The sequence below is a fragment of the Cavia porcellus genome, unplaced genomic scaffold (assembly GCF_034190915.1).
Source record: "Cavia porcellus strain 051 isolate PalLab524CR breed Dunkin Hartley unplaced genomic scaffold, mCavPor4.1 scaffold_15, whole genome shotgun sequence".
NCBI classification, from domain to species: domain Eukaryota; kingdom Metazoa; phylum Chordata; class Mammalia; order Rodentia; family Caviidae; genus Cavia; species Cavia porcellus.
In genome coordinates, this window is record NW_026947498.1 from 17,753,364 (window position 1) to 17,777,326 (window position 23,963).

General features: G+C 31.4%; 1 protein-coding gene across 3 annotated transcripts in view; it reads right to left on the reverse strand.

Annotated features, from left to right (window-relative positions):
* The window catches only part of Ncam2 (neural cell adhesion molecule 2), a 448,375-nt gene that overhangs the window by 182,057 nt on the left and 242,355 nt on the right, over nucleotides 1-23,963 (reverse strand). For all 3 annotated transcript variants that reach the window (XM_063224717.1, XM_063224714.1, XM_063224716.1), the window contains exons 2-5: nucleotides 18,280-18,354; nucleotides 14,642-14,848; nucleotides 12,456-12,599; nucleotides 5,775-5,912 (exon numbers count right to left, since the gene is read on the reverse strand). In XM_063224717.1, the coding sequence (XP_063080787.1) occupies nucleotides 5,775-5,912; nucleotides 12,456-12,599; nucleotides 14,642-14,848; nucleotides 18,280-18,354 (564 nt within the window). The remainder of the gene's footprint in view (nucleotides 1-5,774; nucleotides 5,913-12,455; nucleotides 12,600-14,641; nucleotides 14,849-18,279; nucleotides 18,355-23,963) is intronic.

A 23,963-nucleotide genomic window follows, 5' to 3' on the forward strand; every position in this document is an offset into this window, starting at 1 on the left:
ATAACACTAAACAAATATGACTGCGATTGAGGTGATCTCATGCTTACACAAGGTGATTAATAACTGAATAAATCATTCAGTTATAGAGTACCTCAGTTATCAATGGTATGCTTTGAGAGGATAAAACATTGATCTTGATTTGAAAGAATAAATGGTATGATCTGTGAGATATTTTGACACATAGGAGAATAATTTCTTATCAATATACAAGATATACTTTTTGATACAATAGAGATAGAGTTGGTTTAGTTAGGCAGGAAAAATCTCTCCAAGAATATTTGGATGGCTGGTATCTGACTTTTGGCAAAGATCAGGGTATTGAAATTTATGATGTACTGAGAAGTTCTCTCTAGGTAGCCCCTGAAGTCATTTTCTGCACTGATGGTTTGCATCTGTCTGTAACAATCTGCAAGACCTTGCTTGATTACTTAAAGAGTCCCCACTGGGAAGCTCTCTGAGAAATCTCACTCAGACCTTGGTGGTTGAAGCTGAAAGTTTAGCACCGTCTTGTGCAAACTGGGCTCTTGAGAATCTCGCACATGAGATTCATTCTCAAGGCCTGGAGCTTGCTTGCATACTTTTCCACTGGCTATGCATATCTATTCATTCACGATAAAATATTCAAATGAGAATAATCTGTGGAGTCTGGTGAGTCCTTTCGAACATCGAACCTTGACAAAAATGTTCCAGTAGGAATGATCTTAGATGAGATTTCATGAAAGAAAGTTGTGTGATAATGTGCATGAAATTAAGAAATACTTGCTAGAAATGATGTTTGTACTATGACACAAAAGGAAAATAAAAATCAGCCTGGTTGGAAAAAGCAAGCACACACAAAAAGAGAAAGTGAGAAGAAAAGGTGGGAGAATGAGTCAGATTAATTGTATCTACTGGGAGGAGAAAGAAAAGGAAAAACTGGACAGGAAGACAATCTAGTACCTGGAATACATATTGTGTAGAAATGGTGGGTTATGTAGTTTTTACTGAACCTGAATGTTCTCTGCGTCTCAACAATTTTTAGTATTTTAAACATATATAATTTGAATATCTACAATTATGTTAAAATACATAGAATATAACTCAAAAAAGCCAGAGATATTGGTCATAAATAATTTAAAAATATAAGTAAGACTGACACAACTTCCCTAAGTGATGTTTCAGTGAAGCACATACAGAAACAAAACTGAACATTGCTTCAGAGCAATTTAGGCACTGACTATTCAGAATGCCATTCATCTTTTCATGTCTAAAATGTCAAAGTACATATAACACACACATTTACAAAACTGAGGATTAAATACAATCTACATTAAATTATCTCATAAGTCCATGTGTTGGTGTTTTATTTTAATACAGTTCTCTTTTGTTCAGGCTGGCCTCATAGTTGAAATGCTCTGGCCTCATTTACCTGAGTAGCTAGGATTGCAGGTCTGAGCCAGCATACCTTAATCAGGTCATATCTTGATGGTAGCTTTTATTTTACTGATTGGTTCTGTGAAACAGTAAAAATTGACACTAGTGTAGCACCTGTTTCCCTATAGATTTCTTGAAGTTTTTTGTAAACTCATCCTTTTTCCCATAACCAATAAAACTCAGTTTTGTATTTATCAATGTAACTTCAGATTAAAAACAAACAGCAAGCCTTATCCCCAACATGACAACAGATGACTGTCATCTGAATGGCAGGTGGATAAATATATTTCACATGTTGCAAAACTGAGAAAATTCTGCTCTTTTACTTTTTTCCTAATATCATCAGGGATTACATAGTTCCGTTGTAAAATGAATATGCACATCTGTAAAACCATTCAAACATGATGTCATGCCAACTTAAGTGTCCCAGAAAAATCTGGGTGGTCAGAAACATTAACACTGAAATAAAGTAAGTAGCTATATTAACTTATATCAAACACTCAAGTGGAAAAGAAAGGCAAAGAAAGTACCTTTCAATCTATATAGACAGTTCATTCTCTTTCTCTCTTTCTCTAATTTCTGAAATCTGAAAACATCCAAAATAATTGTAAAAGGAGACAGAGAAGATATATATATATATATATATATATATATATATATATATATATATAATTTACCTTACACTATTTCTGGAATACTGCTCTTTGAAATTTAATAGGATATTGAGAAAAAAATTAAAGTTAATACTCTCATTTTGATAAATGCTTATTGAATCTTGAATAACTTACATACTGTGTTTTACATATTATAATTACAGATTCATTAATGAATTACAATCATTTAAATGACTTAAAAATCTTGCTGTTTGTAGGGCTGGTTGGCACTATTATATTACTGATATACATGGGGCTAGAATGAATTTTCAATGTCTTTTATCCCTTTAAATGCTTTATGTTTTAGAACATTGCATATAATTTAAAAGGGATATTATAAAGTAAATTTTCATTTATAATATCAAGTAAAATCCTTTTCCACATTTTTTGACCTTCAAAAATGACTCGAAATAAGAAAGAATACAAAATCACTGCCTGAGTATCACCAAGATAACAAGTGCACTTTATAGTTAGACACCCATTTCCACAAATACCTCTGTCCATTATCATCCACTGTTGATTGTAACACTGAAAGAAAGGTTAAAGACTCAATTGCTGTAAAATTGTCCTGGTAGGTGTTTTTCATTCAACCTCAATTTTTCCTCCTCTAATACCTTAAATTAGTGGGTCATTCTCCACAAATTTACAATAGATTTAGAAAATAACAGATCATTGTAGTCCATGAGAATATTTTATAAAAGTAATCATCTATTAACTATATCTTAAATTTAAAAGTTATTTCCAGTCTTTCATTTATAGGAACCTGTAGCTGAGTAATTAGAGTGAGCTGGAAATCATACAATGGTGGATGCACATTGACCAAAGCAAAACGGTTGACACTGATAAACTGTTTGGGGTATAATCTTTAATTTGTGTATAAGCAGATGTGTTTGTATACATGTATGGTACAATAATGAAGCTAAAAAATCAGGATGAAAAGAGAAGACAGATAATTCAGTAAATGTTGATATACCTTGCAAAAATTTCACATATTATGTCATGAGTGAAATGAGGTATGATAATAAGACGAATGCAGTAATAAGACTGTGCTAGTAAAAAACAGTTTCAGGCAGACTGGAAACCTTATCTGAATATCCAACAACAAAAAAGTGAGCATAGGAAAGGATTTTTAAAATATAAGAAAAAGGGGAAGTTATATAATTAAAAATAGAGTGCGGAAGTCACAAGTGAGATTTCTCTTAAATTACTAACAGACCTATGAGTGAATTCATTCTAATTGCCACTTTATATTCATTTCCTCTTGACATATCATAAAACATACCCTCCTTAGATATTCCATTTAATAGTCGGATCCAAATACTGTACCTGAGTTAATAAACCTTTACCTTTGTATATATGTTCTTCATACGAACTGCTGTTGGATGAATATTTGGTAAAGACTTTAGTGCACTTGGCAGGAGGTTGGGGAATGAAAAACGAAGACAAGAGAAACATTCAAATTAGCAAGGATAAAAGACTCAAAATTCAGTGAGAAAGGGCAAATTATGAATTGGGGGTAAGTACATAAAGCAAGTCAGATTTTGTATTTGAACAAATACAAAAAATGTTGAAAAATTTCTTTAATCATTACTACCTACAGTTTCAAAGGTTTCCCTAAAAAATCTTTAAGGAATCTTTTGAGGAAATTATAACAAGGGAAAACTTCCTCAGAATCTCAATATTTAAAATGAGCCAGTAAGCAGGACAAGAGATAATTATGCCTGGATAAAGACACGGCTTTTCCTGGCTGGAGTCAATGCAAATGTGAGAGCAAAGCACAATTATCTTGGCAGAGTCTCAGTCTCACCAGCTGGAGGATGGAGCCAGCGGTGAATCCTGAGAACACTGTACTTTTGAAGAAAAGTGTGTCCAGGAATTCTGAGGTACAGAAATTTGTGACTGTGAAGGGAAAATGTGACTACACCTAGCACTGTGTGAGCAAAGAAAGGCAGATTAGAATCTGTGACTGATTTGTTAGCAGAAAGTGAGATAAGGATGTCTTGCTTTGGGGAAGTTCAGTCCAACACAGACAAAACAGGACATGATCCACATGAGTGCCCTGAGTGGCACAGCACAGAACACTCAGTACGTACACATTCCAAAATGTGGAAAACTATGGCACTGACTATTCCAGTCTGAACACAGACCATGATGAACCTGAAGAGTCACACTCTGTTACATGGATGAATATGCATACTAAAAGTCATTTCATTGAAAATAATATAAATATGAATTATAGCATACAAACAGTACATGCAAAAATGTCTCAAATAATATCATAAAGTAGAAATGATATCAAATGGGTAACAAAAGATTAGCATAGTATGCTAGCTAGATAATGTTTTCTTTTTAATATGCAGTAATTAATATTTTAATATGTAGGTAATACACATATGTGTGTGTAATAACATAAAATAACCCTGAAAGAATAAATGCCTTTATCCTCCTTCCTATAAACTTGGAATTTTTAGAAGACTTTGACCTGTATCAATTAATATCCCATGCTTATATATGAGAATGGAGAACCAAACTACATACTTTCATACATATTTTAGAAAATAAAGAACAATCAGTAGTTAAATCAATAATTAAACTAAATAGCCACTGTTTTTACCCTGTTTAATGTATATAATAAGTAGATAAGAGATGTACATAGATGCAAATAAAAATATGGATCCAGATATAGACAGACACATCCATATTTAAACCTATCTCTTCCTTTATTCTGAAATCGTCCTGTGCATTGAAGTCAAATCCTCCATTGCCTATGGCACATTTAAAAATTACTGGACTGAGTGCACCTGAAAATGTTCCTGAAAAGTTTTATCTCCCTGAGATCTGCTTTTTAATATGGCTGAATTATAGGATGTTCAGGATAGAGCACAAAAGGGAGGGACAGTCACAAGGGATTTCCTGTACCAAGGGAAGTCATTTTAATTTGGCTTGAAGGTAAGCAGATTCCCTAAAGAATTACTAGGGCTGGAATGTTTGGCAGAGGGGCTAGTGAGACAGTAAGATTTCAGAGAGGAGAACCCAACGGGTACCAATTTGAGAAGAATAAAATGAAGCGCAGCACCGCCATCCGTGATAACAAAGGTGACAGATGTTAATACAATGTAAGGGCCCACAATTGACTAAATAACCAAAATGGAGACACAGAAAAACTTTAACACATCTTCTAGCCTCACAGAACAGTTCATTAACAAACAAGGAATTGTTAACAAACAGGTATGATAAACAAGTTTGAAAGGAAATGTGTCTTTCTATCTTCACCAACATAAATACTAATGTCTTCTTAGACTTGGAAAGTAACTTTCTGGATTTAGCTTTTAAAGTTGAGAAGATATGGATAATGTCAAAAAATAATTTAAGCAATAAAAGAAGGGATTTGTTATTTGTTAAAATAAAACATACGATGATACTTTACAGTGTTTCATTTGACACTGTTTTTGCAAGTTCATAGGAGATAAAAGGCAGCTTAGAGACTTCTAAAAGTGATGTTAGAATGGTGGCTGAGCCAGTCAGACATCTTGCCCTGAAGGATGTTACACAATGTGACAGTTTCTATTGGATGTATGGGAAGATTTCTCTTAGGTACAGAAAATATTCATGAAGGAAGTACTGAGCACAGGGTTAACACATTTTCTCGTTTAATAAATACGTTGTTGAAATGAGCTGTAGAAAAAACACAAAATATTTCCTACTTACCATTAACAATAACAATAATATCACGAAAATCAATCTCTCCCCTAGCCTCCACTCTTCCTTCACATCTGTATATGCCTTCATCACTTTTATTGATGTTGAGGATCTGCAGATTATTGTTGGCTAACATGGAGAATCGATCTGGAGAGGAAGGAAAGAGCAGGGAACGTTTTAGTAATTGAAGCCTGAGTCCAGTGTGCTCCAAATTGCTAAATACAGCACTGGTCTGACACTATCAAAGTTTTCATCAACAAATAAATTCCAATTTGAAAGTAAAATGTAATTTCATGGCCTCAGCTTCTCTACCCTACAATGCCTTGTTATACCTTTTTTCTAAAATACATTCAAGACTTTATATCCACATTAAACAGTTGGGGCATTATTTTCCCTTTGGTGCTTTGAATACAGAAATGACACAAAACAGAACAATGCAATGAGATTAGGTATTGCAGACATGAAAACTTTTGATTGCAAATATATAACAACTTGGGAGTGAAAAAGGGTTAGAAAATGTATTGAATATCCTGCCTCAACAATTAAACTAATAGTTTTTCATACTCTCCAGAATCAATTAATAGCACAATAGCATTCAAATTACATAAAGAATTTAAAAGGTCTATAGCTTATATTTATATGAGGAATTGTTTTATGGCTAAAAGCAAGATAATCTTTAGAAATCAATACATTGGAATAGAATTTTATTTCAATTGTATTTGTATGTGTGAATGTGTACACTTGCTTACATAAAATAAGCAAATACAAACCTTGCCTTTTAATTCATAACATAAATTAATATTCTATAGAAATCTAAGACACAGGAGCTCAATGTACCATTATTTTGTAGGTATGATATCCTTTGTGATTATTGCAATTCTAAAATCCTTTTTTTCTTCTTATAAAAAAGAATGTTCTTACATTTATATTTTGAAACATTTTACACAGGCCATAGTTTAAATTCCACTAATTAATGCATCCATGAATATTACTGAATATCATATAAGAGATAGTATTTAAAATGTATTGTTTAATAAAAGACACATGGTATTTATCTACTTTGGTCCTTTTGGTCAGGTACAATTTGAAATAATGTATGGTGTAGAGTACCCAGGACATTTATAGCCTAGAGATCACTCTTTGAACTTGTTCTAATTTATAGTGCTCTCACACTATCTCCTGGTTTGACACAGATGCTAGGGAAGTCATAGAAGCCACTTGTAAAACAGTTACAGGTTCTATCACCTGGATATTTATAGTCACAGACTGTAATACTGTGTTTACCACTGCTACCAAATGGATGTGCATGACTGACAAACCACTATGGTAACAGGGCATTCAGACTGTGGAGGTGATCTGTCATAATCAGACAGGAGATAATTGAGATAACAGTAAGACATCCAGGGTGCATCTGGCAATAGACCACCACTGAAACACAAGCATGTAGTTTCTTGTTGTGTGAGACACAATTGAAGGAGATAAGAATGGGTAGATTTGCAGGATACCTTAGGAGGAAAATAATGACTATAAAGCTAGAGCTTTTGATTTTCACCACAAAATATATGAAATGTTCCTTTGGCTTCTCTATGTTGACCCTCAGAATGGAGACAGGAAGGTTTATGCAGATCATTTCCCCTAATAAATAAAAACACAAACATGATTTTCTCATCAATTAAAGACCAAGTCAAAAAGTATCTATAAGAATTTTTAGGATATGAATCACATAAAATCCAGAAATAACTCTGAACTCCTGAAAATTCAGGAAATTTCAAAGTCCAAAGAAGTTATATCAAATATTAGGGTGTGAAATTATTATGGGAAGAGGTTATAATTTTGTAGTTTGTATAGATGGTCCTAATAAATGTAGGCCATTATAATGTTAAGTTTTCCAACTTTTCAAAATATTATCATCTTAACTTTCATGCTTTCTGGGTGTCGACATTTTACTTGAATTATGAAAAGTAGTACGGGCAATGTTAAATGGTAATTTATTGATTATATGAATTAAGAATTATAATCACATAATAATCTTTTATTTATTTATGTTTTGTACCGGGCATCAAACTCACAACCTTGCACTTGCCACGCAGGTGCTTATGCCACTGAGCTAAATCCCTAGCACAACATAATAAACATCTTTGATGAGAACAAATAAGTGGTTTTTTTTCTACCATAAGATTTTTAGTTTCAAATAGTCCTTTGAATATAACAATTTTACTAACTTTGAGAAAGTGTAACTTCATGAAAAGAATAATTACTTATAATTCTAAACATATGATGAAATATGTGTTTATGTGTATATAATTTTTCTACAAAGGAAATAAAACATGAAGAAATTGCTTATGCCACATTCCCAAGCTATATATATAATGCTATAGTTAGCAAACTACTGAAACAAAGTACTTTCTGATAGGTGTTTCCAGAAACTATCTGAAGAAAGCACTATTTTACTCACTCCCAAATACAGGATTTAGAAATTTTTAACTGTTACAGACTATTTGCATTATGATTTAGATCTAAGATGCCCCCCTAAAAGAAAGCGTGTTTAGAGGGTGACTGAAAATGGGGTGCTATACTCATAAGTACATTTGTCTATTGATGAGTTGAGTAGCTGAATGCACTGCTAGGAGGGCGCCTGGTTGGAGGGGGTTACTTGGGAGTGACTTGGAGGAATATATTCTCCTCTCTAGCTCCTCATCTCTCTTGCTGCTTCCTGCAGACATGGGATGAGCAGCTGTCCTCTGCCAGGCTCTTCCACCATGCTGTTTTTGCTTGGCATCCCATCAATTTTGGACTGAACCCACTGAAAACTCTCACTCTTTAAGTGCCAAGCATCAGGTATTTCCCCCAGCAATAGAAAAGTGATGAGACCAACATCTTTTTATTCACTGTAACAGAAACCTAACTTTAATGATCAAAATTAGAAAATAAATCAGATAGCAATAAATAAGTGGTCTCTTTATGTTCCTTTAGCCAAATTATTTCTAAGCCTTTTCTTCTTTTTTCTTTTTTAAAAAATCTCATTTTATACCTACTCAATGGTTTCCTTCATCTACCCTTCTGGCTACAGTCACCATCTACATTTTGATCATTCACAGTTTTTGTTCAGATCAGATTATTCCTCTGTGTTCTGCAACTCTCATGTTAACAGTCTTGCAGATTATCTCATTAGAAGGAATACAAGTACTTAGATTTTAGCTTGTTTAAAATTTAGCCAGATACCTCTTCCTGCTTCTCTTGGGTCTGTATTCAAATATCTTCACAATGCCTTTACATCGAACTGTCGGTTTAAGAGAATTTCATAATTATGGAACTTTCTTTGTGGCATGTCAAATTCTAAGACATCCTTTACATATCCATCTCAAGTTGGCATAACCAACAAAACCCTCTGTCATGTTACTTCTGTCTTTGTAGTTAGTCTAAGCCAGTGCTGGCTAATGTTGGCACATATGCCATATGGGGGGCTGTTTGTTATCATCAAAATTTCTAAAAGGTTCACATCACTAGAAGAGTCTTCTCCCTCAGCAGCTATTTCCTTAGTATCTGAACTATTCTTGGGGCCAGCGGTTTTGAATGACACCAAGTCTTTTTTTTTTTTTTTTTGTAGAAATAGTTCTATCATTTTCAAATACATATTAGACCATGTTACTCCCTTCATTATAACTATTTAGTGATTTCCATCTGGATAAATTCTAAACTCCTAAGCAGAGCTGTCAAAACCATGGTTCCTGCCTAGCTTCTTTTATTAGCTCTTGATTAAGATAGTTAGCTATATTTATCTAATTATATAACTATGCAAACTAGAGTCACTCAAAGCTTCTAGAACTTATGAAATTATGTAGTTACTGGCATGTCCCTTCCATGCTGTCTTTGATCTCTGACCACTGCATATGCTGTCCTCTCCTCTTTACCCTTTCCAGTGTAATCACAGTTTACATTAAAAATGGTATTTTCTTCCTGGTAGTCATCTTTAATATACTTCCTTGCTTTAATAGCTTAGATGTTCTTTTCTTTCCATACCCTTTGGGCCACACGTTCTTTAACATACACTGAGTGATTTATCTGATTATTTTACTGACTTACATATATTTGCACCTGTAGACTATTCATTATTATTATTATTATTTATTAGTATTAATTATTTTAAAGACAGTGGACTTGCCTTTCTTGGCAATCAACAACATCTAGAATTCAAAAAATATAAAGGTGGTAATTTATAACTGCTAAATGAAAATTTCACAATAAAAGCAGATTATATACTATTTTAACTTGAAAAAGATGATTTTATCCACAATTATTAACACAGAAAGAATACTACTATTAGATGCTAACCAAAATACTTACGAAGCTCATAAGGTAATTTTTACCCAAACTAGTGTTGAATGTACATCAATATATCCCTTAATGTATGTGTCACTAAAAGTCAGAATATTCAACTTTTATAAGAAGAAAATTTCATCTTTATTTCCTTACACGCTTGGAATCCAGAACATATGGACTTCCTTTCAAAGATAACAAAAAATTCTACTTAAATTATTCTGGAGGAATTATAGACATGGACATATGTGACACAGTTACTATCAAAAGCATATGAGTATTTATAACCCTTCAATCTGGTCTTATATATATGTTATTCTATTTCATATTAGGACAAAAAAATACCTAGATCTTTTATATCTACATTCTTTTTCATCTCTATCCCTGTTCATTTCAGAATTACAAACTTAGTCTTCCATTAGCTATAAAAATAGACTCCATAAAATAAAGGATATTACTTCTTGTGTACAATAATAACTGCACAAATTATTTAATAACAAAATATATGGCAAGTTTTATCTAGTATCACAAAGTTGGAAAAATTTGGCCTTTCTCACAATTCTTTTAAATAATTTAAACAATTTTTAAAAATGATCACTTTCACTTTTTGTTTTTGTTGGTGTTGCCCACCACAGAATTTTGTTTCATTTTTAATTCCAGTGGCTTCATCTACATTGAATTTGCTCTTCAAATATAACCTATATACTTGTAATTTTTGTAAACTTAATTGCAAATATTTTAGAAGCTTAAGAAGAAAGAATAAGAAAAATAAGTAGATAAACATAATTTATCGAGAACTTAACAACTAAGTAAATAGTTTATTTGGTACTTTCTGTACCTATCTAATAAGTTAATCAACATTTAAAGATTTGTAATTTCCAAACTTCCAATATTTTTTTAAATTAATAAAACAAATATATTTTTTATAGATGAAGAATCTGATTTAGGAACACAGCAATTAGAAATGATCTTAAATGATGCAGGATCTTTCAAAGGAGTTTAAGCAAAATGAGACTGTGAATTTACATTATTCCATCTAGATTACTGAGGGGAAAGGGGTGAACTGTATAATAGAAATACCACTTGTGCCTTCCCACCTCTTTAACTATCTGCTTTTCCTTAATTATCAGCAAATCAAAGCTTTTGTTCTATGTGCATCTTTAAAAATATAATTGATTTAAAAATCTTCATGTTAGTAAGATTCATGATAAATCATACCTATCGTCCTTCATATCAAATAATCTGAAAATGTTTAGACACTGTTAGAAAAGAAGTGACCTTTTTATGATTACAAGAAAAAAGAAGGCTGTAAAATATCACAAAATTTCCTCTATGCCTTGCTAATAAAGTCTAAAGTAGTTGCACTAAGTATAACATAGGGAAATAAAGTAGAATGTGTTATTAACAATGAGTTTTTGTCAAAATCTGATAAGCACTCAAAATGCCAACGTCAGACAGGTTATTTTACATTAAAAAATGACTATTGAACATGATTATGATACATCCTCTTTACATTTTCAAAAATAGATCCTCTACTTTTTGTCCTTTATGCTGTAGAAACTTCATCTTTTGGAAACACAAAAAGGAATCATCCAAGATAGAAAATACTTTTAAAAGACTCAATTATTTTGTACTTCTGCGCAATGCAGGTGCATTGAAAAAGTATTTTAAATTGAAAATGCTCCCTATGCACAATGGTAAAGAAGGATAATGTAAGCAAATTATGCTTTCAATTTCAAATGTCATATTATTCTGGGATTTAGCTCAGTATGAATCGAAAAAATGAAGACAATTTGAATGAATGTACTTTTTATTATCCAAATATAGTTTTCCATAATATTTAGAACATGTAGATATCTCTGAAAGAACAGTCCCAGAATAATAAACAGGACTCATAAAGGCGTGGTTTACCTATACTGAGCTCATGAAATCGTGTTTGAATTATAGCACATCAAATCAATAGGTACACCTTTCCTTACACACTTTTGTTGAAAAGTATATCATTTTCCACAAACAGTATACAATAAGTAAGCAAAGTTTTCTATAAATGTCCAAGATGATAATTATCATTGGCTTTGGAAGCCAAGCCATTTCTCACTGTTGCTCACCTCTGCCACCAAAGGAGACAAAGAAAATATCTAACTATTGGATAGGGTTGTGTTTGATAACATCTTGCAAGAGCAACATATCCTGAGTTAGTCCTGAGTTCCATGGTTTGCCAGTTTCTCAACAACGATTTTAAAATTCTTAAAATCATTGTTTGGTATTTCAGGCCAAAAATTATGTTTTCCTTGACTAGTCATATTTATTCATCATTTTCACAAGTTGCAGATTTGTAGAACATATAACTTAGGGAGTTACCAAAATACTAACTGTCGGAAATAGCGGTGACTTCCTGGTTATGATACAACCAGCTGACAGCAGGTGCAGGTGAACTGCTGACTCTGCAAACCACCTCGGCATCCTCTCCTTGCTTGAATTCTTGAGGAGATACCACCTCTTTGAAAGTGAGTTTTTCTATATCCGGCAAGTAAAACAAATAAAAAAAAAACAGTTATGACTCTTCACAATAATATATTCTAAACAATAAGGGATAAAAATTTAGAATAATATATGCTAAATCATAAACAGTAAAAATAGGTTTATTATGCTATGGCAAAATAATTAGGTAAACCTAGATCTTTTAAAACCTCAAAACAAGTAAAATCTTATTATATCAAGTTCTTATTACACCAACAATAAATTCTAGAATCATCCAATGCCACAAGAGGTCATATAAGAGGACTACAATAATCTACTAGAGGCCACCCCACCACTCCAGCCTCAGTTTCTCCTCTGTCCTGGTCATTAGGCTCCAGGAACAACTATTTTCCCATATTCTCTTGAACATTCCACGGTTGTTCTTGCCCAGAGCCATTTTACTCCCTAAAGTTCATTCAGACTTCTGCCCAAACCCTCCAGTGAAGTAACAGTATGTTCCCAAATCACCTTTCATCATGTTCTATCTCTAATTACTTTCTTTTTCTTTAAAATTTCATAACATATATTATACCATAATTTTTAAAAATTGTAGTATTTTTTTTATAAGACTTAGATTTGTATTAGGCAGACAAAAATTTTTTTAAATGAAAGAAACACTATATATTTGTTGTGGGGAGAATTTCTCCAAAAGTGAAGCACTGTGAAACTCTCAAAATTTATTTTAAAAAATTCTTTACAAAAACAAGTGATCTTCATTTGTCCGTTTAAAATAATGAAAAATCTTTAAGATACTGTGCCTTTGAAATAAACACTTTGATTTAATTGTTTTATGTGAAATAGGTACTGAGGCTGTTCACATAAATTAAAAAAAAAAGTCTTTTGGATAAACAAGGGAAACAAATCAGAGAAAAAAGAAACCAAACACAGATTAACAAAATTTTTGTTAGTAAGGCAGAAGCCTTATTGTCGGAATGACTTGATATTATTTTCTTATCTGACTTCTAGAATCATAAAACACAAATCAATAAAGAAATGACCATTTAGGATGTCAAGTTCTAAAAATGTGTGTAATATTTTCAGTTATAAATGATAACCAGCATTTATTGTTGTAAGGCACTATTGTGAGTACTTTATGCAATATTAGTTATAATAATTCTCAAAACAACTTTAGGTATGATAGACTTTCTATTACATCCATTTATAGACAGGGACACAGGTGACAGAGAAGTTAGGCAGTTTGCAAAAGGTCACAAAAGTAATGTATAGTGTTGGTTTTATGAAGTTCATAACATTCACCGTGATTTTGTGAAATCATCTTACAGTGATCCTGTAAAATCACCAATTAGTGATTTGTAAATATAAGAAAGAAGAAAGGGACATGGAAACAATTCATTTTAAGCATATAATTAAGTGTGCATTTTGAAAATCTTGTTAATGAAAATAGAAGGTGGTAAGGAATCTTAACAAGATACTATTCTCTCCTAGATTAGTTTTCAGATTTCTCTTTTATCCCATTCATTCTTTTTCTCCCAGATTTCATGCTAGTGCCATTAAAAATGGTAACAATATGACACAAGTAATATCATTTGTTCCAATCATGGTATTTTATTTTTAAATTAAAATTTAGACTAAGTATAGTTTAATACTAGCAAATCACAAATAATATATGTGAGGATGGGGACTTAGCTCAGTGATCAAGTGCATGCCTGGTAAGCATGAGGTCGTGAGTTTCATCACCAGTACAAGAAAAAGGAAAGAAAGAAAGAAAGGAAGAAAGAAAGAAAGAAAGAAAGAAAGAAAGAAAGAAAGGAGAAAGAAGAGAGAAAAAAAGAATTTACACAGAGATTTAATGCACTGAGAAAATAGAAATATTTGTTTATATTATTTCACCAACAGAATTAGCTACTTTTATAGATTTATAATTATCTATTACGTAGAAGGAATTTAAGATGTACTGAGATACTACACAGCTTAGAACATTATGCAGTACCTAGTTTTTTCTTCAATGTTAATGTTATTCAATGCATTTTGAATTCTCTATAGCACACTAAAATTAATCTAATAAATATGTGACTTACGGTAAATTTCCAAAACTACTGTAGCTTCTTGTGTTTGTCCTTTGGCATCTGTTGCTTGACAACGATATATCCCTGCATCCTCTATGTTTGCATTGTAGATGGTCAGTCGTGACCTGCCAACTTCCTTCTGCACCACCACCCTCTGGGTTGAAATTATCTTCTCTCCTTGAGGATTATACCAATCTATACTCTCAGGTTCACCAATTGCTGCAAAGCCATGGAAAAGAAATATTTGGAAATATGTCCAAGTGCTTGTTTTGGCAGTGACATTTACTAGGAAGCAAAATTTAACAACTTTAAAAAATATAAATAGAACACTGAAAATTTGAAAATTATAAAAACTTGACAGAAAACACAAATGTTAACACATACGATCATCTTGTTTTACCCAATACTGAATACTTGTTCCTGTGCAAGAAAACAAAATACAAAAGTCATAAGAAAGTTCCTATACAGCCTTTAAATTTTGAAAGTCAAAATTTTACATCAATCATCTATAGATTATTATTATATTTAAGTACTAAAACTATGTGAGCCATACATAAAACCATTTGACAGGTATATTTAAACATAAATATTGATCTAATATATTTCTCACATTAAATTCTCTTGTTAGTGAAGACATAACAATATTTTCCTTTTTAAAGAATCACTTATAAAAATGTAAACCACTTACAAAGAATTTTGACCTATAATCATTCTGAATTTTAAATACATTTCCCAAATTACAGCCTTATAAAAGAAGGCCAGTAACCATTAGTAACAATGAAATCCTGATCTCTTTTTCCAACTGAAATGAATAGTTTAATCTTTTAATTTACATTGTCAATTATTGAATCAGATAATAATTATAATATATTGAAAAGATACTTATCCTGCTAGGCTATTCCCATCAAATCATTACAATAAAAACATGAAGTTTTACAATTCAGAAGGTAGTTTAGAAACTGTTTTGTACAACCTATAGTTAACTGCATTTGCTTTAGTTACAAGTGCATGCATTTCATGTAATTATTAGCAGATGATTTATTTCAGCAAACTATACTACTAATTCAGAAGTATCAGGGGAAATGTATAAGCTTAAAGAATATCTAAAGGACTGCATTTTAAGAAAATTTTTCCTCCTGATCTATTCTAATGAAATGACTTTGGAAGAAAATAACCTTTAAAAAAAAAATGGGACCAGTTAAAATATGAAAAAGGTAGTAGTTTAAATTGGTGTTAGTTATGCTGTATCTTGTTCTTGTGAATAGAACCACTAACTGTAATAGTAAAAATATAATGCATTTAGGCAGTATTTGTTTCTATTCCTATTTCTGTAGGAAAAGTAGAAAGGAATTTTAAAAATGAGCAACATATTAATTTTATACTACAGACAATAGAAATTCTAAGAAATATGTTGAACATTTTAATCCCTAAAATATGTTAAGTAATTCATGGTGAATCTGTTCTGTGTTTTCATACAATTGTTCTAAATGTTATTCTTTTAGAATCTCTAACAAATATTTCTGTAACAACTACCAATGTTATTGAAACTAGACTGTTGCACATATAATTAAATGTTTTTATTTTCTTGAAATTATAAAAGACTCACTTGTACAGGTCCTAAATTTTAATTTGGATCACAGCATATTTACCTTCCAGCTTAAATTAAAGACATGCTTATTTTGTGTGTGTGTATATATATATATATATATATATATATATACAAAATATATAAAATATATATATACAAAATATATACTATATATATATATATATATATATATATATATATATATAATGTCTTCACTAACAAGATAATTTAATATATATGTAAAGATTTTAAGCGGTCTGGAAAATTTGGAGTTACACATTCACGGCAACATAAGAACACAAAAATAATATAAGCATTCTTATTTGCATGGCTTCTTATATCTTTAATTTTTTCATTTGTGATTTATTAATAAAAGTAATATAAATTTTACTACCTTCAAACAAGGTACAGCTTTTGGTTATACATCTTTATGTAAAAGGAAGCAATATTTATTTATTTGCTTTTATATTAAAAACTCAAAATCTAAAGCAGAATTCAGTGGTAGAATGCATTCTTAAAATACACTAGACCCTAACTTTGACTCTGCACACCTATGCTCTATCTCCCAATGAAACAAGGACAGAAAATAAGGAACTCATTGTGACTGAATGATGTTCATTAGTAATTTTCACTCAGGTCTTATTTTATTCTTATACAGTTCACAGAATTGACTTCAAACATTATAGTGATATGGTAATAGATAACATAATAAAATCATATTTTTAAACTTTATTGTATACCATTTTATTATTCTATCACCATGTGATATAATTATATATGTATATATCTGCTTCTGTATAAATTTAATATAAATAACATTTAAAAAGCTATAGTCTTAAATCAAAATTATTCTGACATAATATGTGATGTTGAACCAGTCAGTCTTCAACAGTTTCATGTATAAGTTTTGATTATATGGTATATTCATAGATCTATGAATTGAGACCTTTATGAAGGTCGATACAAGAAGAATCATAGGTTCTATTCATTTTTTCAAAATGTAACGTTTTTCACACATATACTCTGGATATAGTTTACTAATATATTATTCAAATTGTTTGTATTTTAATAAACTTAGTAACAATTTAAATAAGCATCATTCCCAAGATAACTTCTATGATGTACTTTACATCAGGGAGACTTACCTCAAATGTGGTTTTAATTTTTTTTTTTGTCTTTTTCATTTTTATCGGTACCAGGGATCGAACTCACGACCGCACACTTGCAAGGCAGGCGCTTATGCCACTGAGCTAAATCCCCAGCCCCAGTTTTAATTATTTTAGTAAAAAAAAGAACAGAAACAATATTAAAATGTCCTCATACACAATTTTAGCATTAAGTAAATATGTTCAAATACTCTAGGTGTAAAAGCAGGTACACACAAAAATTAATTTGATGTGTTTAAATTGTTGCAGAAAGCTTTTATTTGTGAGTTTTATAACACTCTGAATAAGAATTTGATGTTTAAGTACTGTAATGTCTTCTGAAAGAACCCTTATCTTCATGATTAAACTAAATAAGGTTCATGTAATTTTCTATTGCTATCATGCTATATTATACATCTGATTCATAGCTCTTTGATAAGCTTTCTTCATTAAATAACTAATTTATGTTCATATTTACCTTTTCAAATAATAGACTTTGTCCCACAACTTTCATTCAAATGTAACTAAAATGCGCTGTTCCATATCTAATACATTCATGGCTTGTTTATAAACTCAGTTTGGTTAAAATTTTACATTTTTCCTAATTTTACCACCTAGGTAGAGATATATAAATTTATTTAAGATATTATTCATGCATTATAAGTTATTCATAACATGAAAATATTTCAAAAATAAATATTCTAGTCGACAGTCAAAACTAAAAACTTGAAAATAACAAAAATAATCTTCATGAAGTTTAATGTGCAAAACATGGCTATAAAGTAATTTTTATCACTAAAAAGTCATTAATAATTTATTTTTTAGCAAATCAAACTTTTAAACCCTTAAAAGCAAATATGCTTCACCAATAATTAAATACAAAGCAGGCTATCTAAGATTTTCTAGGTAGTACATACCTGTACATGTGAAGAATTTAGATTCGCCCACACTAAGCTCTACTTTGCTAAGTGAAATTGTCACTTGAAGAAGACCTGCAAAAAATTGAGTAACAATTAATTTTGGTTTCAAATATGAATTGAGAAGAATGATATGTAAACCTTGTAATCAAAAAAACTTTTCTAAATTTTTATTACCCATAATGACAAATGGATGTCTTAAAAAACATAATCCAATAGAATCACATAATGAGTTATTAACCATTTAATAAATAACTAGGTAGAGCATTTAACTAAGTTAATAAGTCAAAATTTTGCTAGTCAAGTAAAGAACCTAATTCATGTTCAGGAAGCTATTCCTTATATACAAGTTAGATTTTACAATTATGCATATATTGGGCAATATGTAATGAAAAACATTGCACAAAGTTGAAATAATGGTGGAAAGAAAAAACCATATACTGGAGTTACAACAATTAAAATATATAAATTAGCCCATTTTTATTATTTAATAAAAATTTTCCATGAAAAGCCTACATTGGAAAAGGGATTTTTGCAAACGGGGATGAATGATATAAGTATTCACAACATATATACGTTACATGAAGAAACCAGGACAAAAGTAATCAGAAGACAGATGTTTGTATCATACATTTTTATGCTGAACTTGAAATACTGTAGCTGGACAACCCTGAATTTTAGATACAGTTAAACTTTTGCTTCATTTAAGTTAACACATAGATTTAATGGTAAGACAAATTAGATAGTGAGTTCACTCCCAAAACTGTCCTTCCATCTCTTTTTTTCCAGATAAATAACTGAATTTTCCGTCATGTAATTCAGGTGCAAGGGATAAACAGAAAAATGTGACCAGAGTGCAAGCCTACAATGGGAATTATTAGGTTGAAATAATTAAAATATTTATTTAGCTTAGCACAGACTGCAGAAAGTTAGGATCCAGGCCTGTTCAGGACGATGGGATGCCACAGAAAGCAGGCAATGCTGGACTACACAGTGAGATCCACCCTGAGTTTACAGAATAAAAGAATCAGTCAAACTCCTGATAAAGACAAATGACAAAGAGGATTCCTTCCCCTCATCTAGGAAGTAGGAAAGGTTATCCACTTATGTTAATGACAAGGCTTGCCATGTCCAGATCGGAATTTTAACTGTGAACACTTGTCCCTGGAAACCCAAGAAAAGGCTAAATTAGAAGGCAGTCTCACATTCAGGGCTCTCAGGCAAGCGCAGGGATAAACGCAAGTCTCTGTAGGCAAATGACATTATCAGCCAAGTGGTTACAATTTCATACGTGAAATTTTCTTTGATATCAACTCACATTCTGACATTACCAAACCAATAAAGCACTGTAAGGGAAAAAAAAAAAACAGGAATAAAACACGACTATTTGAAAATTCAAATAATACACATTTTAGAGATTTTAGACTAGGAATATAATGTACCCATGTCTATATGATTAAAGATATCAATTTTGAAATAAAAACTTTTCAAATTTTAGAAGAAATTTATTTTCCATAACAAGGAAAAGATGAACATTTGGGGAGACATTATACAATGTGTCCATGCATTGAAAGATCACATGGCTCTCCAGAAAAACATATAATTTTATTTTAAATATCAATGAACAGAGATTTATTTTTAAATGTGAAGAAAAAAATCAAAAGGGTTTCAAAAAGTACCTGTCAGATATGCTGTTTCAGCATCTTAAAATGATTTCGTCAAACAATAATATAAAATGAAATGTTTCCTCATATGCCTCATATTTCATTAGTAAATTTCTTCATCTTTTATGGAAAACATTCTGGGAAACTTAGTTAAGCTACATGGCACTCTTCTTTCCTTCCTGCTTTGAGTCCTAATTTTACTCATAATTCCTCAATAATCAGAGGATTCTCGATTTATTAGAGGGCTTCAAAAGGCCCTCTCATTTTTTTCAGAGACAAATGAAAATAAAGGCACACACTAGAATGAACAATGCCAATTCTAAGTGCAATTCATAGGTAGTTTTTCCATTAAGAAAGTTGCTAATCTCCTTAACTTTAATGAAATGGTATCAAAGTGACAAATTGCATAATTCAAGAAACTTGCTATTGCTCTTATTAGAATCAGGAAAGATGGATGGGAATGTGATATACAGAAATCTAGATAAGAGAGCGGGGATTTTAAACAGTGAAGATTTGGATATAATCATGAATAGAACAGAAAAAACCATGAGACAAAAGAAAAAAATGTTAAAGCTATTCCTCCTTCTTTTATCATTCCTTCTTTTGCATTTTACTTTTAGGAATCATTTTATCCTGTGCCATCAATTCCCTTTTATTTTTGAGTATTCATATTGTACTTACCCACAATCCAATTTTGTAATATGCAATCTGAACATAACTCTCAGTTGGGTAGTGCAATTTAATTCTAAACTTTTCATAGTCAAACTAAACTCATTCCGATTCCACAAAAAATTGCTCCAAGTTCAGAATTACCTTTTTCTCATATTAATCAATGCCCAAATCTTGGAAGTACACCTTTTGAAATACTATTTGCATGCATCTTTTTCAAAAACAGGCACTCATTAATTGTAATCCAAAACTTTTTATGAGCTTTCACAGTGTTTCTGATTTATTTCTTTAATATTCTTTTAAATAGTTATATGGTTGCTGCATGGGAACATTTCTAATGCTATCTTAAATTGTTATTTCCCACAAAAATATCTTAGTAGATTTATTTTGTATAATAAATCAATCACTATACCAATTTGAGTTGTAAGAAAACTTTGCTTTTCAAGTTTATTACAATTACACTTCTGGAACTTTTCTGCATATGCAGTAAGATTGATTCTCAGTCTCTGCCAGGTTTTGCACACTTTTCTATCACTCTACATCTACTCTTAACTTTTCCCCAAGCTTGGCTCCCATTTCCCATCTCCCCAAGGCTGAGTATATCCTATATTCTAAGCAAAACTAAATGTGCATAACTTTATAAAACATCTTCTTATAGCTGCATGTGTTATAACAGCAAATAAACATCTTTGATCAGTCAAGATTTGTTTTTACAAAAACAAATGACATATTTTTTGATACTGATACTATTCTAACATATTTAAATATTAACTCTGGATGTCAGGGTTCATAAATCCCATTTTATTTAACAGTCTATGGCAAATGCCACTGTTAATCAATCAAACACTTACTGGCTGTTATAGTTTGTGTCTAGATGTCCCACCAAAGCCTCAAAGCATCATAGGACTTTTTCAGAGGTGCCTGATTCTAGGGACTATGATGCTGGGATTAAGGGTTTGTGATTAGTAGAACAGCCCACTGTTTGGTTTGGCTAGGATTAAGGGTGTGAGAGTAATATCCACCCTAGAGCAGGTAGCCTACATACAATATAAAGGAAGGAACGAATCTTGTCTCTTCTTCCCTTGCTGCTTTGCTATCTTGTAGGTGCCATGAACTGTTTTCTTTTTGATGCTTCTCAGCCAGTTTATCCTGCCTTAGAGCCAGCTAATTATGGAATGAAACCTCTACAAACTGTAAGTCAAATAAACTTTTTCTCCTTGAACTTTGGGTGTTGAGTATTTCAGCAACAAGAAAAGTAACTATTGTACTCTAGGCACAGAACATTGACACTTCATTTGTCTTAAATGAATTTAAGGATATCACAAGTTTGAAAAATGCCTCCCAAGTATTACATAAAAAATTATATCCTGGAATATATGTGTGCAACCATTTTTCTTGCCTGAACCACACAGAGGAAAGGGGAATCACTTTGATGCTTGTATAAAATAGACTACATGGTTTATATGCATAAGTATCAAAACTTCCTTTATTGCTATATTTTTATTTCAATAAGCAAAAGAGGACAATACTAACACAAAACAGTTATGACATTTGACCTTGTTATGTGAAACCAGTGCATCAATGTATGATTCTTTTATCATATAGATAGTGCATATTATAATACCACACAAATGAGTCACTAAAATCATATAACAAAGTTCCAGCTTGTATGATATTCTGGGTCTGTATTTCTAGCATCCAGGGTCATCTGAGGTCTAAAGGTTACAGCTTGGGCACACTTGCTTGGAAGAAACTATGCCTCTCTATGGAAGAAGTATAGAAAAACATGAGGGGATATAGGTATTTGAATAATCAGAGAACATTAGCAATAATTTAATACTAACTTGCTCTTAGACATAATAAATAACACATATGCACCAAAATAAAATGAAACTGAGTATAGAAGTAGTGAATTTATTTGAAAATACTTGATTAATATTTCATGCCATTACAAATTATCAGTTCGACTATTAATCAAGACTGTAGTTTTCAGAAGCCAGACACATTGCTATAATTTGCTATATATCTTTGAAAACCTATTAAGAATAAACCAATTTTGTACTTTATTTTATTTCCAAATAGCTAGATTTCCATAAATGGTCTCTGTAGATATATTAAAGTATGTAGATCTTGGTTAAAACCCAAAGCACTAAAATGTCAGGACATGTCCTATCCATTTTTCTAGTCATTTAACATCTAGAATTTCTTATGCTCGGTCCTGTGTCTGCATCTAAATGTCTAATTTTGGACCAAAATGTCAGAGGAAAAATTACATCACTTTCTAATGTGAAAAAGTTGTGTTTAGAGGAAACTAGAAAGTGATAATACATTTGACAGCTCTCTAAATTACTTTGCCTCCATTTCTGGCATTATACTATAGCCAGAAAAGGTAAAACTAGGAAGTGATATGTAAACTTTATTTCATTTATTAATAAAATAATGTTTTTCAAATTTTTCTTTGTTTAGAATTATGGCTTGAAAATTAAATGGCATTCTCTGATGATAAAATAGCTAATGTCATTCTTTTCCTTTTCTTACAAATACATTTGGAATGGATATAATGTTTTTTTAATAAAATTGTGATGATAGTGACATTATATACTGCATGCCATAGCTAGCAATGACTAACGCATTCCTCATAATGATTGCATTTATCAAAAAAGTATTGCATCTGTAAGTCACTTTGTATTAGAGCTGGTGTTGAAATCTCATTACTATCAGTAAATGTCTTCACAAGATATTAAGGGAAGAAAAAGCTTTAATTTCAAAATTTCACAAATGAAGACATGATAAATACATGTAGTATAACTGATTCTCATAGAAATGCATGTAACAACACTTTGAAAAATAAAGTTGCTCAAGGATATAGCTCAGTGGCACTGCACAGGCCTGGCAAATGTGAGGTCCTGAGATGGATTCCCAATATCAAAAAACAAAATAAGGAAATAAATGTAAACTTGAATATAATAACATATTTTAACGGACATTTCTAAATGCTATTGAATATAAAACTAGTAAGTCAAAGTTTCTATTGTCAAGAGATATATAATTTATTAGGGTGAAAATGAAACTACATAAAAAGATAATAAAATAGTACAGTACATATCAATTGTCTTGGTTAGTTTTTCTTGTTGTTGAGACAAAATACCTAAGCCCAACATGAAGGAAGGAAAGGCTTATTTCTTATAGTTCTTGGAGGTTTCAGTCCATACTCAGCTGGCTCCAAGGCAGGGTGGCATTGCTGAGGGACAGCCATTAATGGCAGCAAGCAACAAGGGCGAAAGAGCAGGAAAAGGAAAAGCATATTTCCTTCCTTCCTTCCTTCTTTCCTTCCTTCCTTCCTTCCTTCCT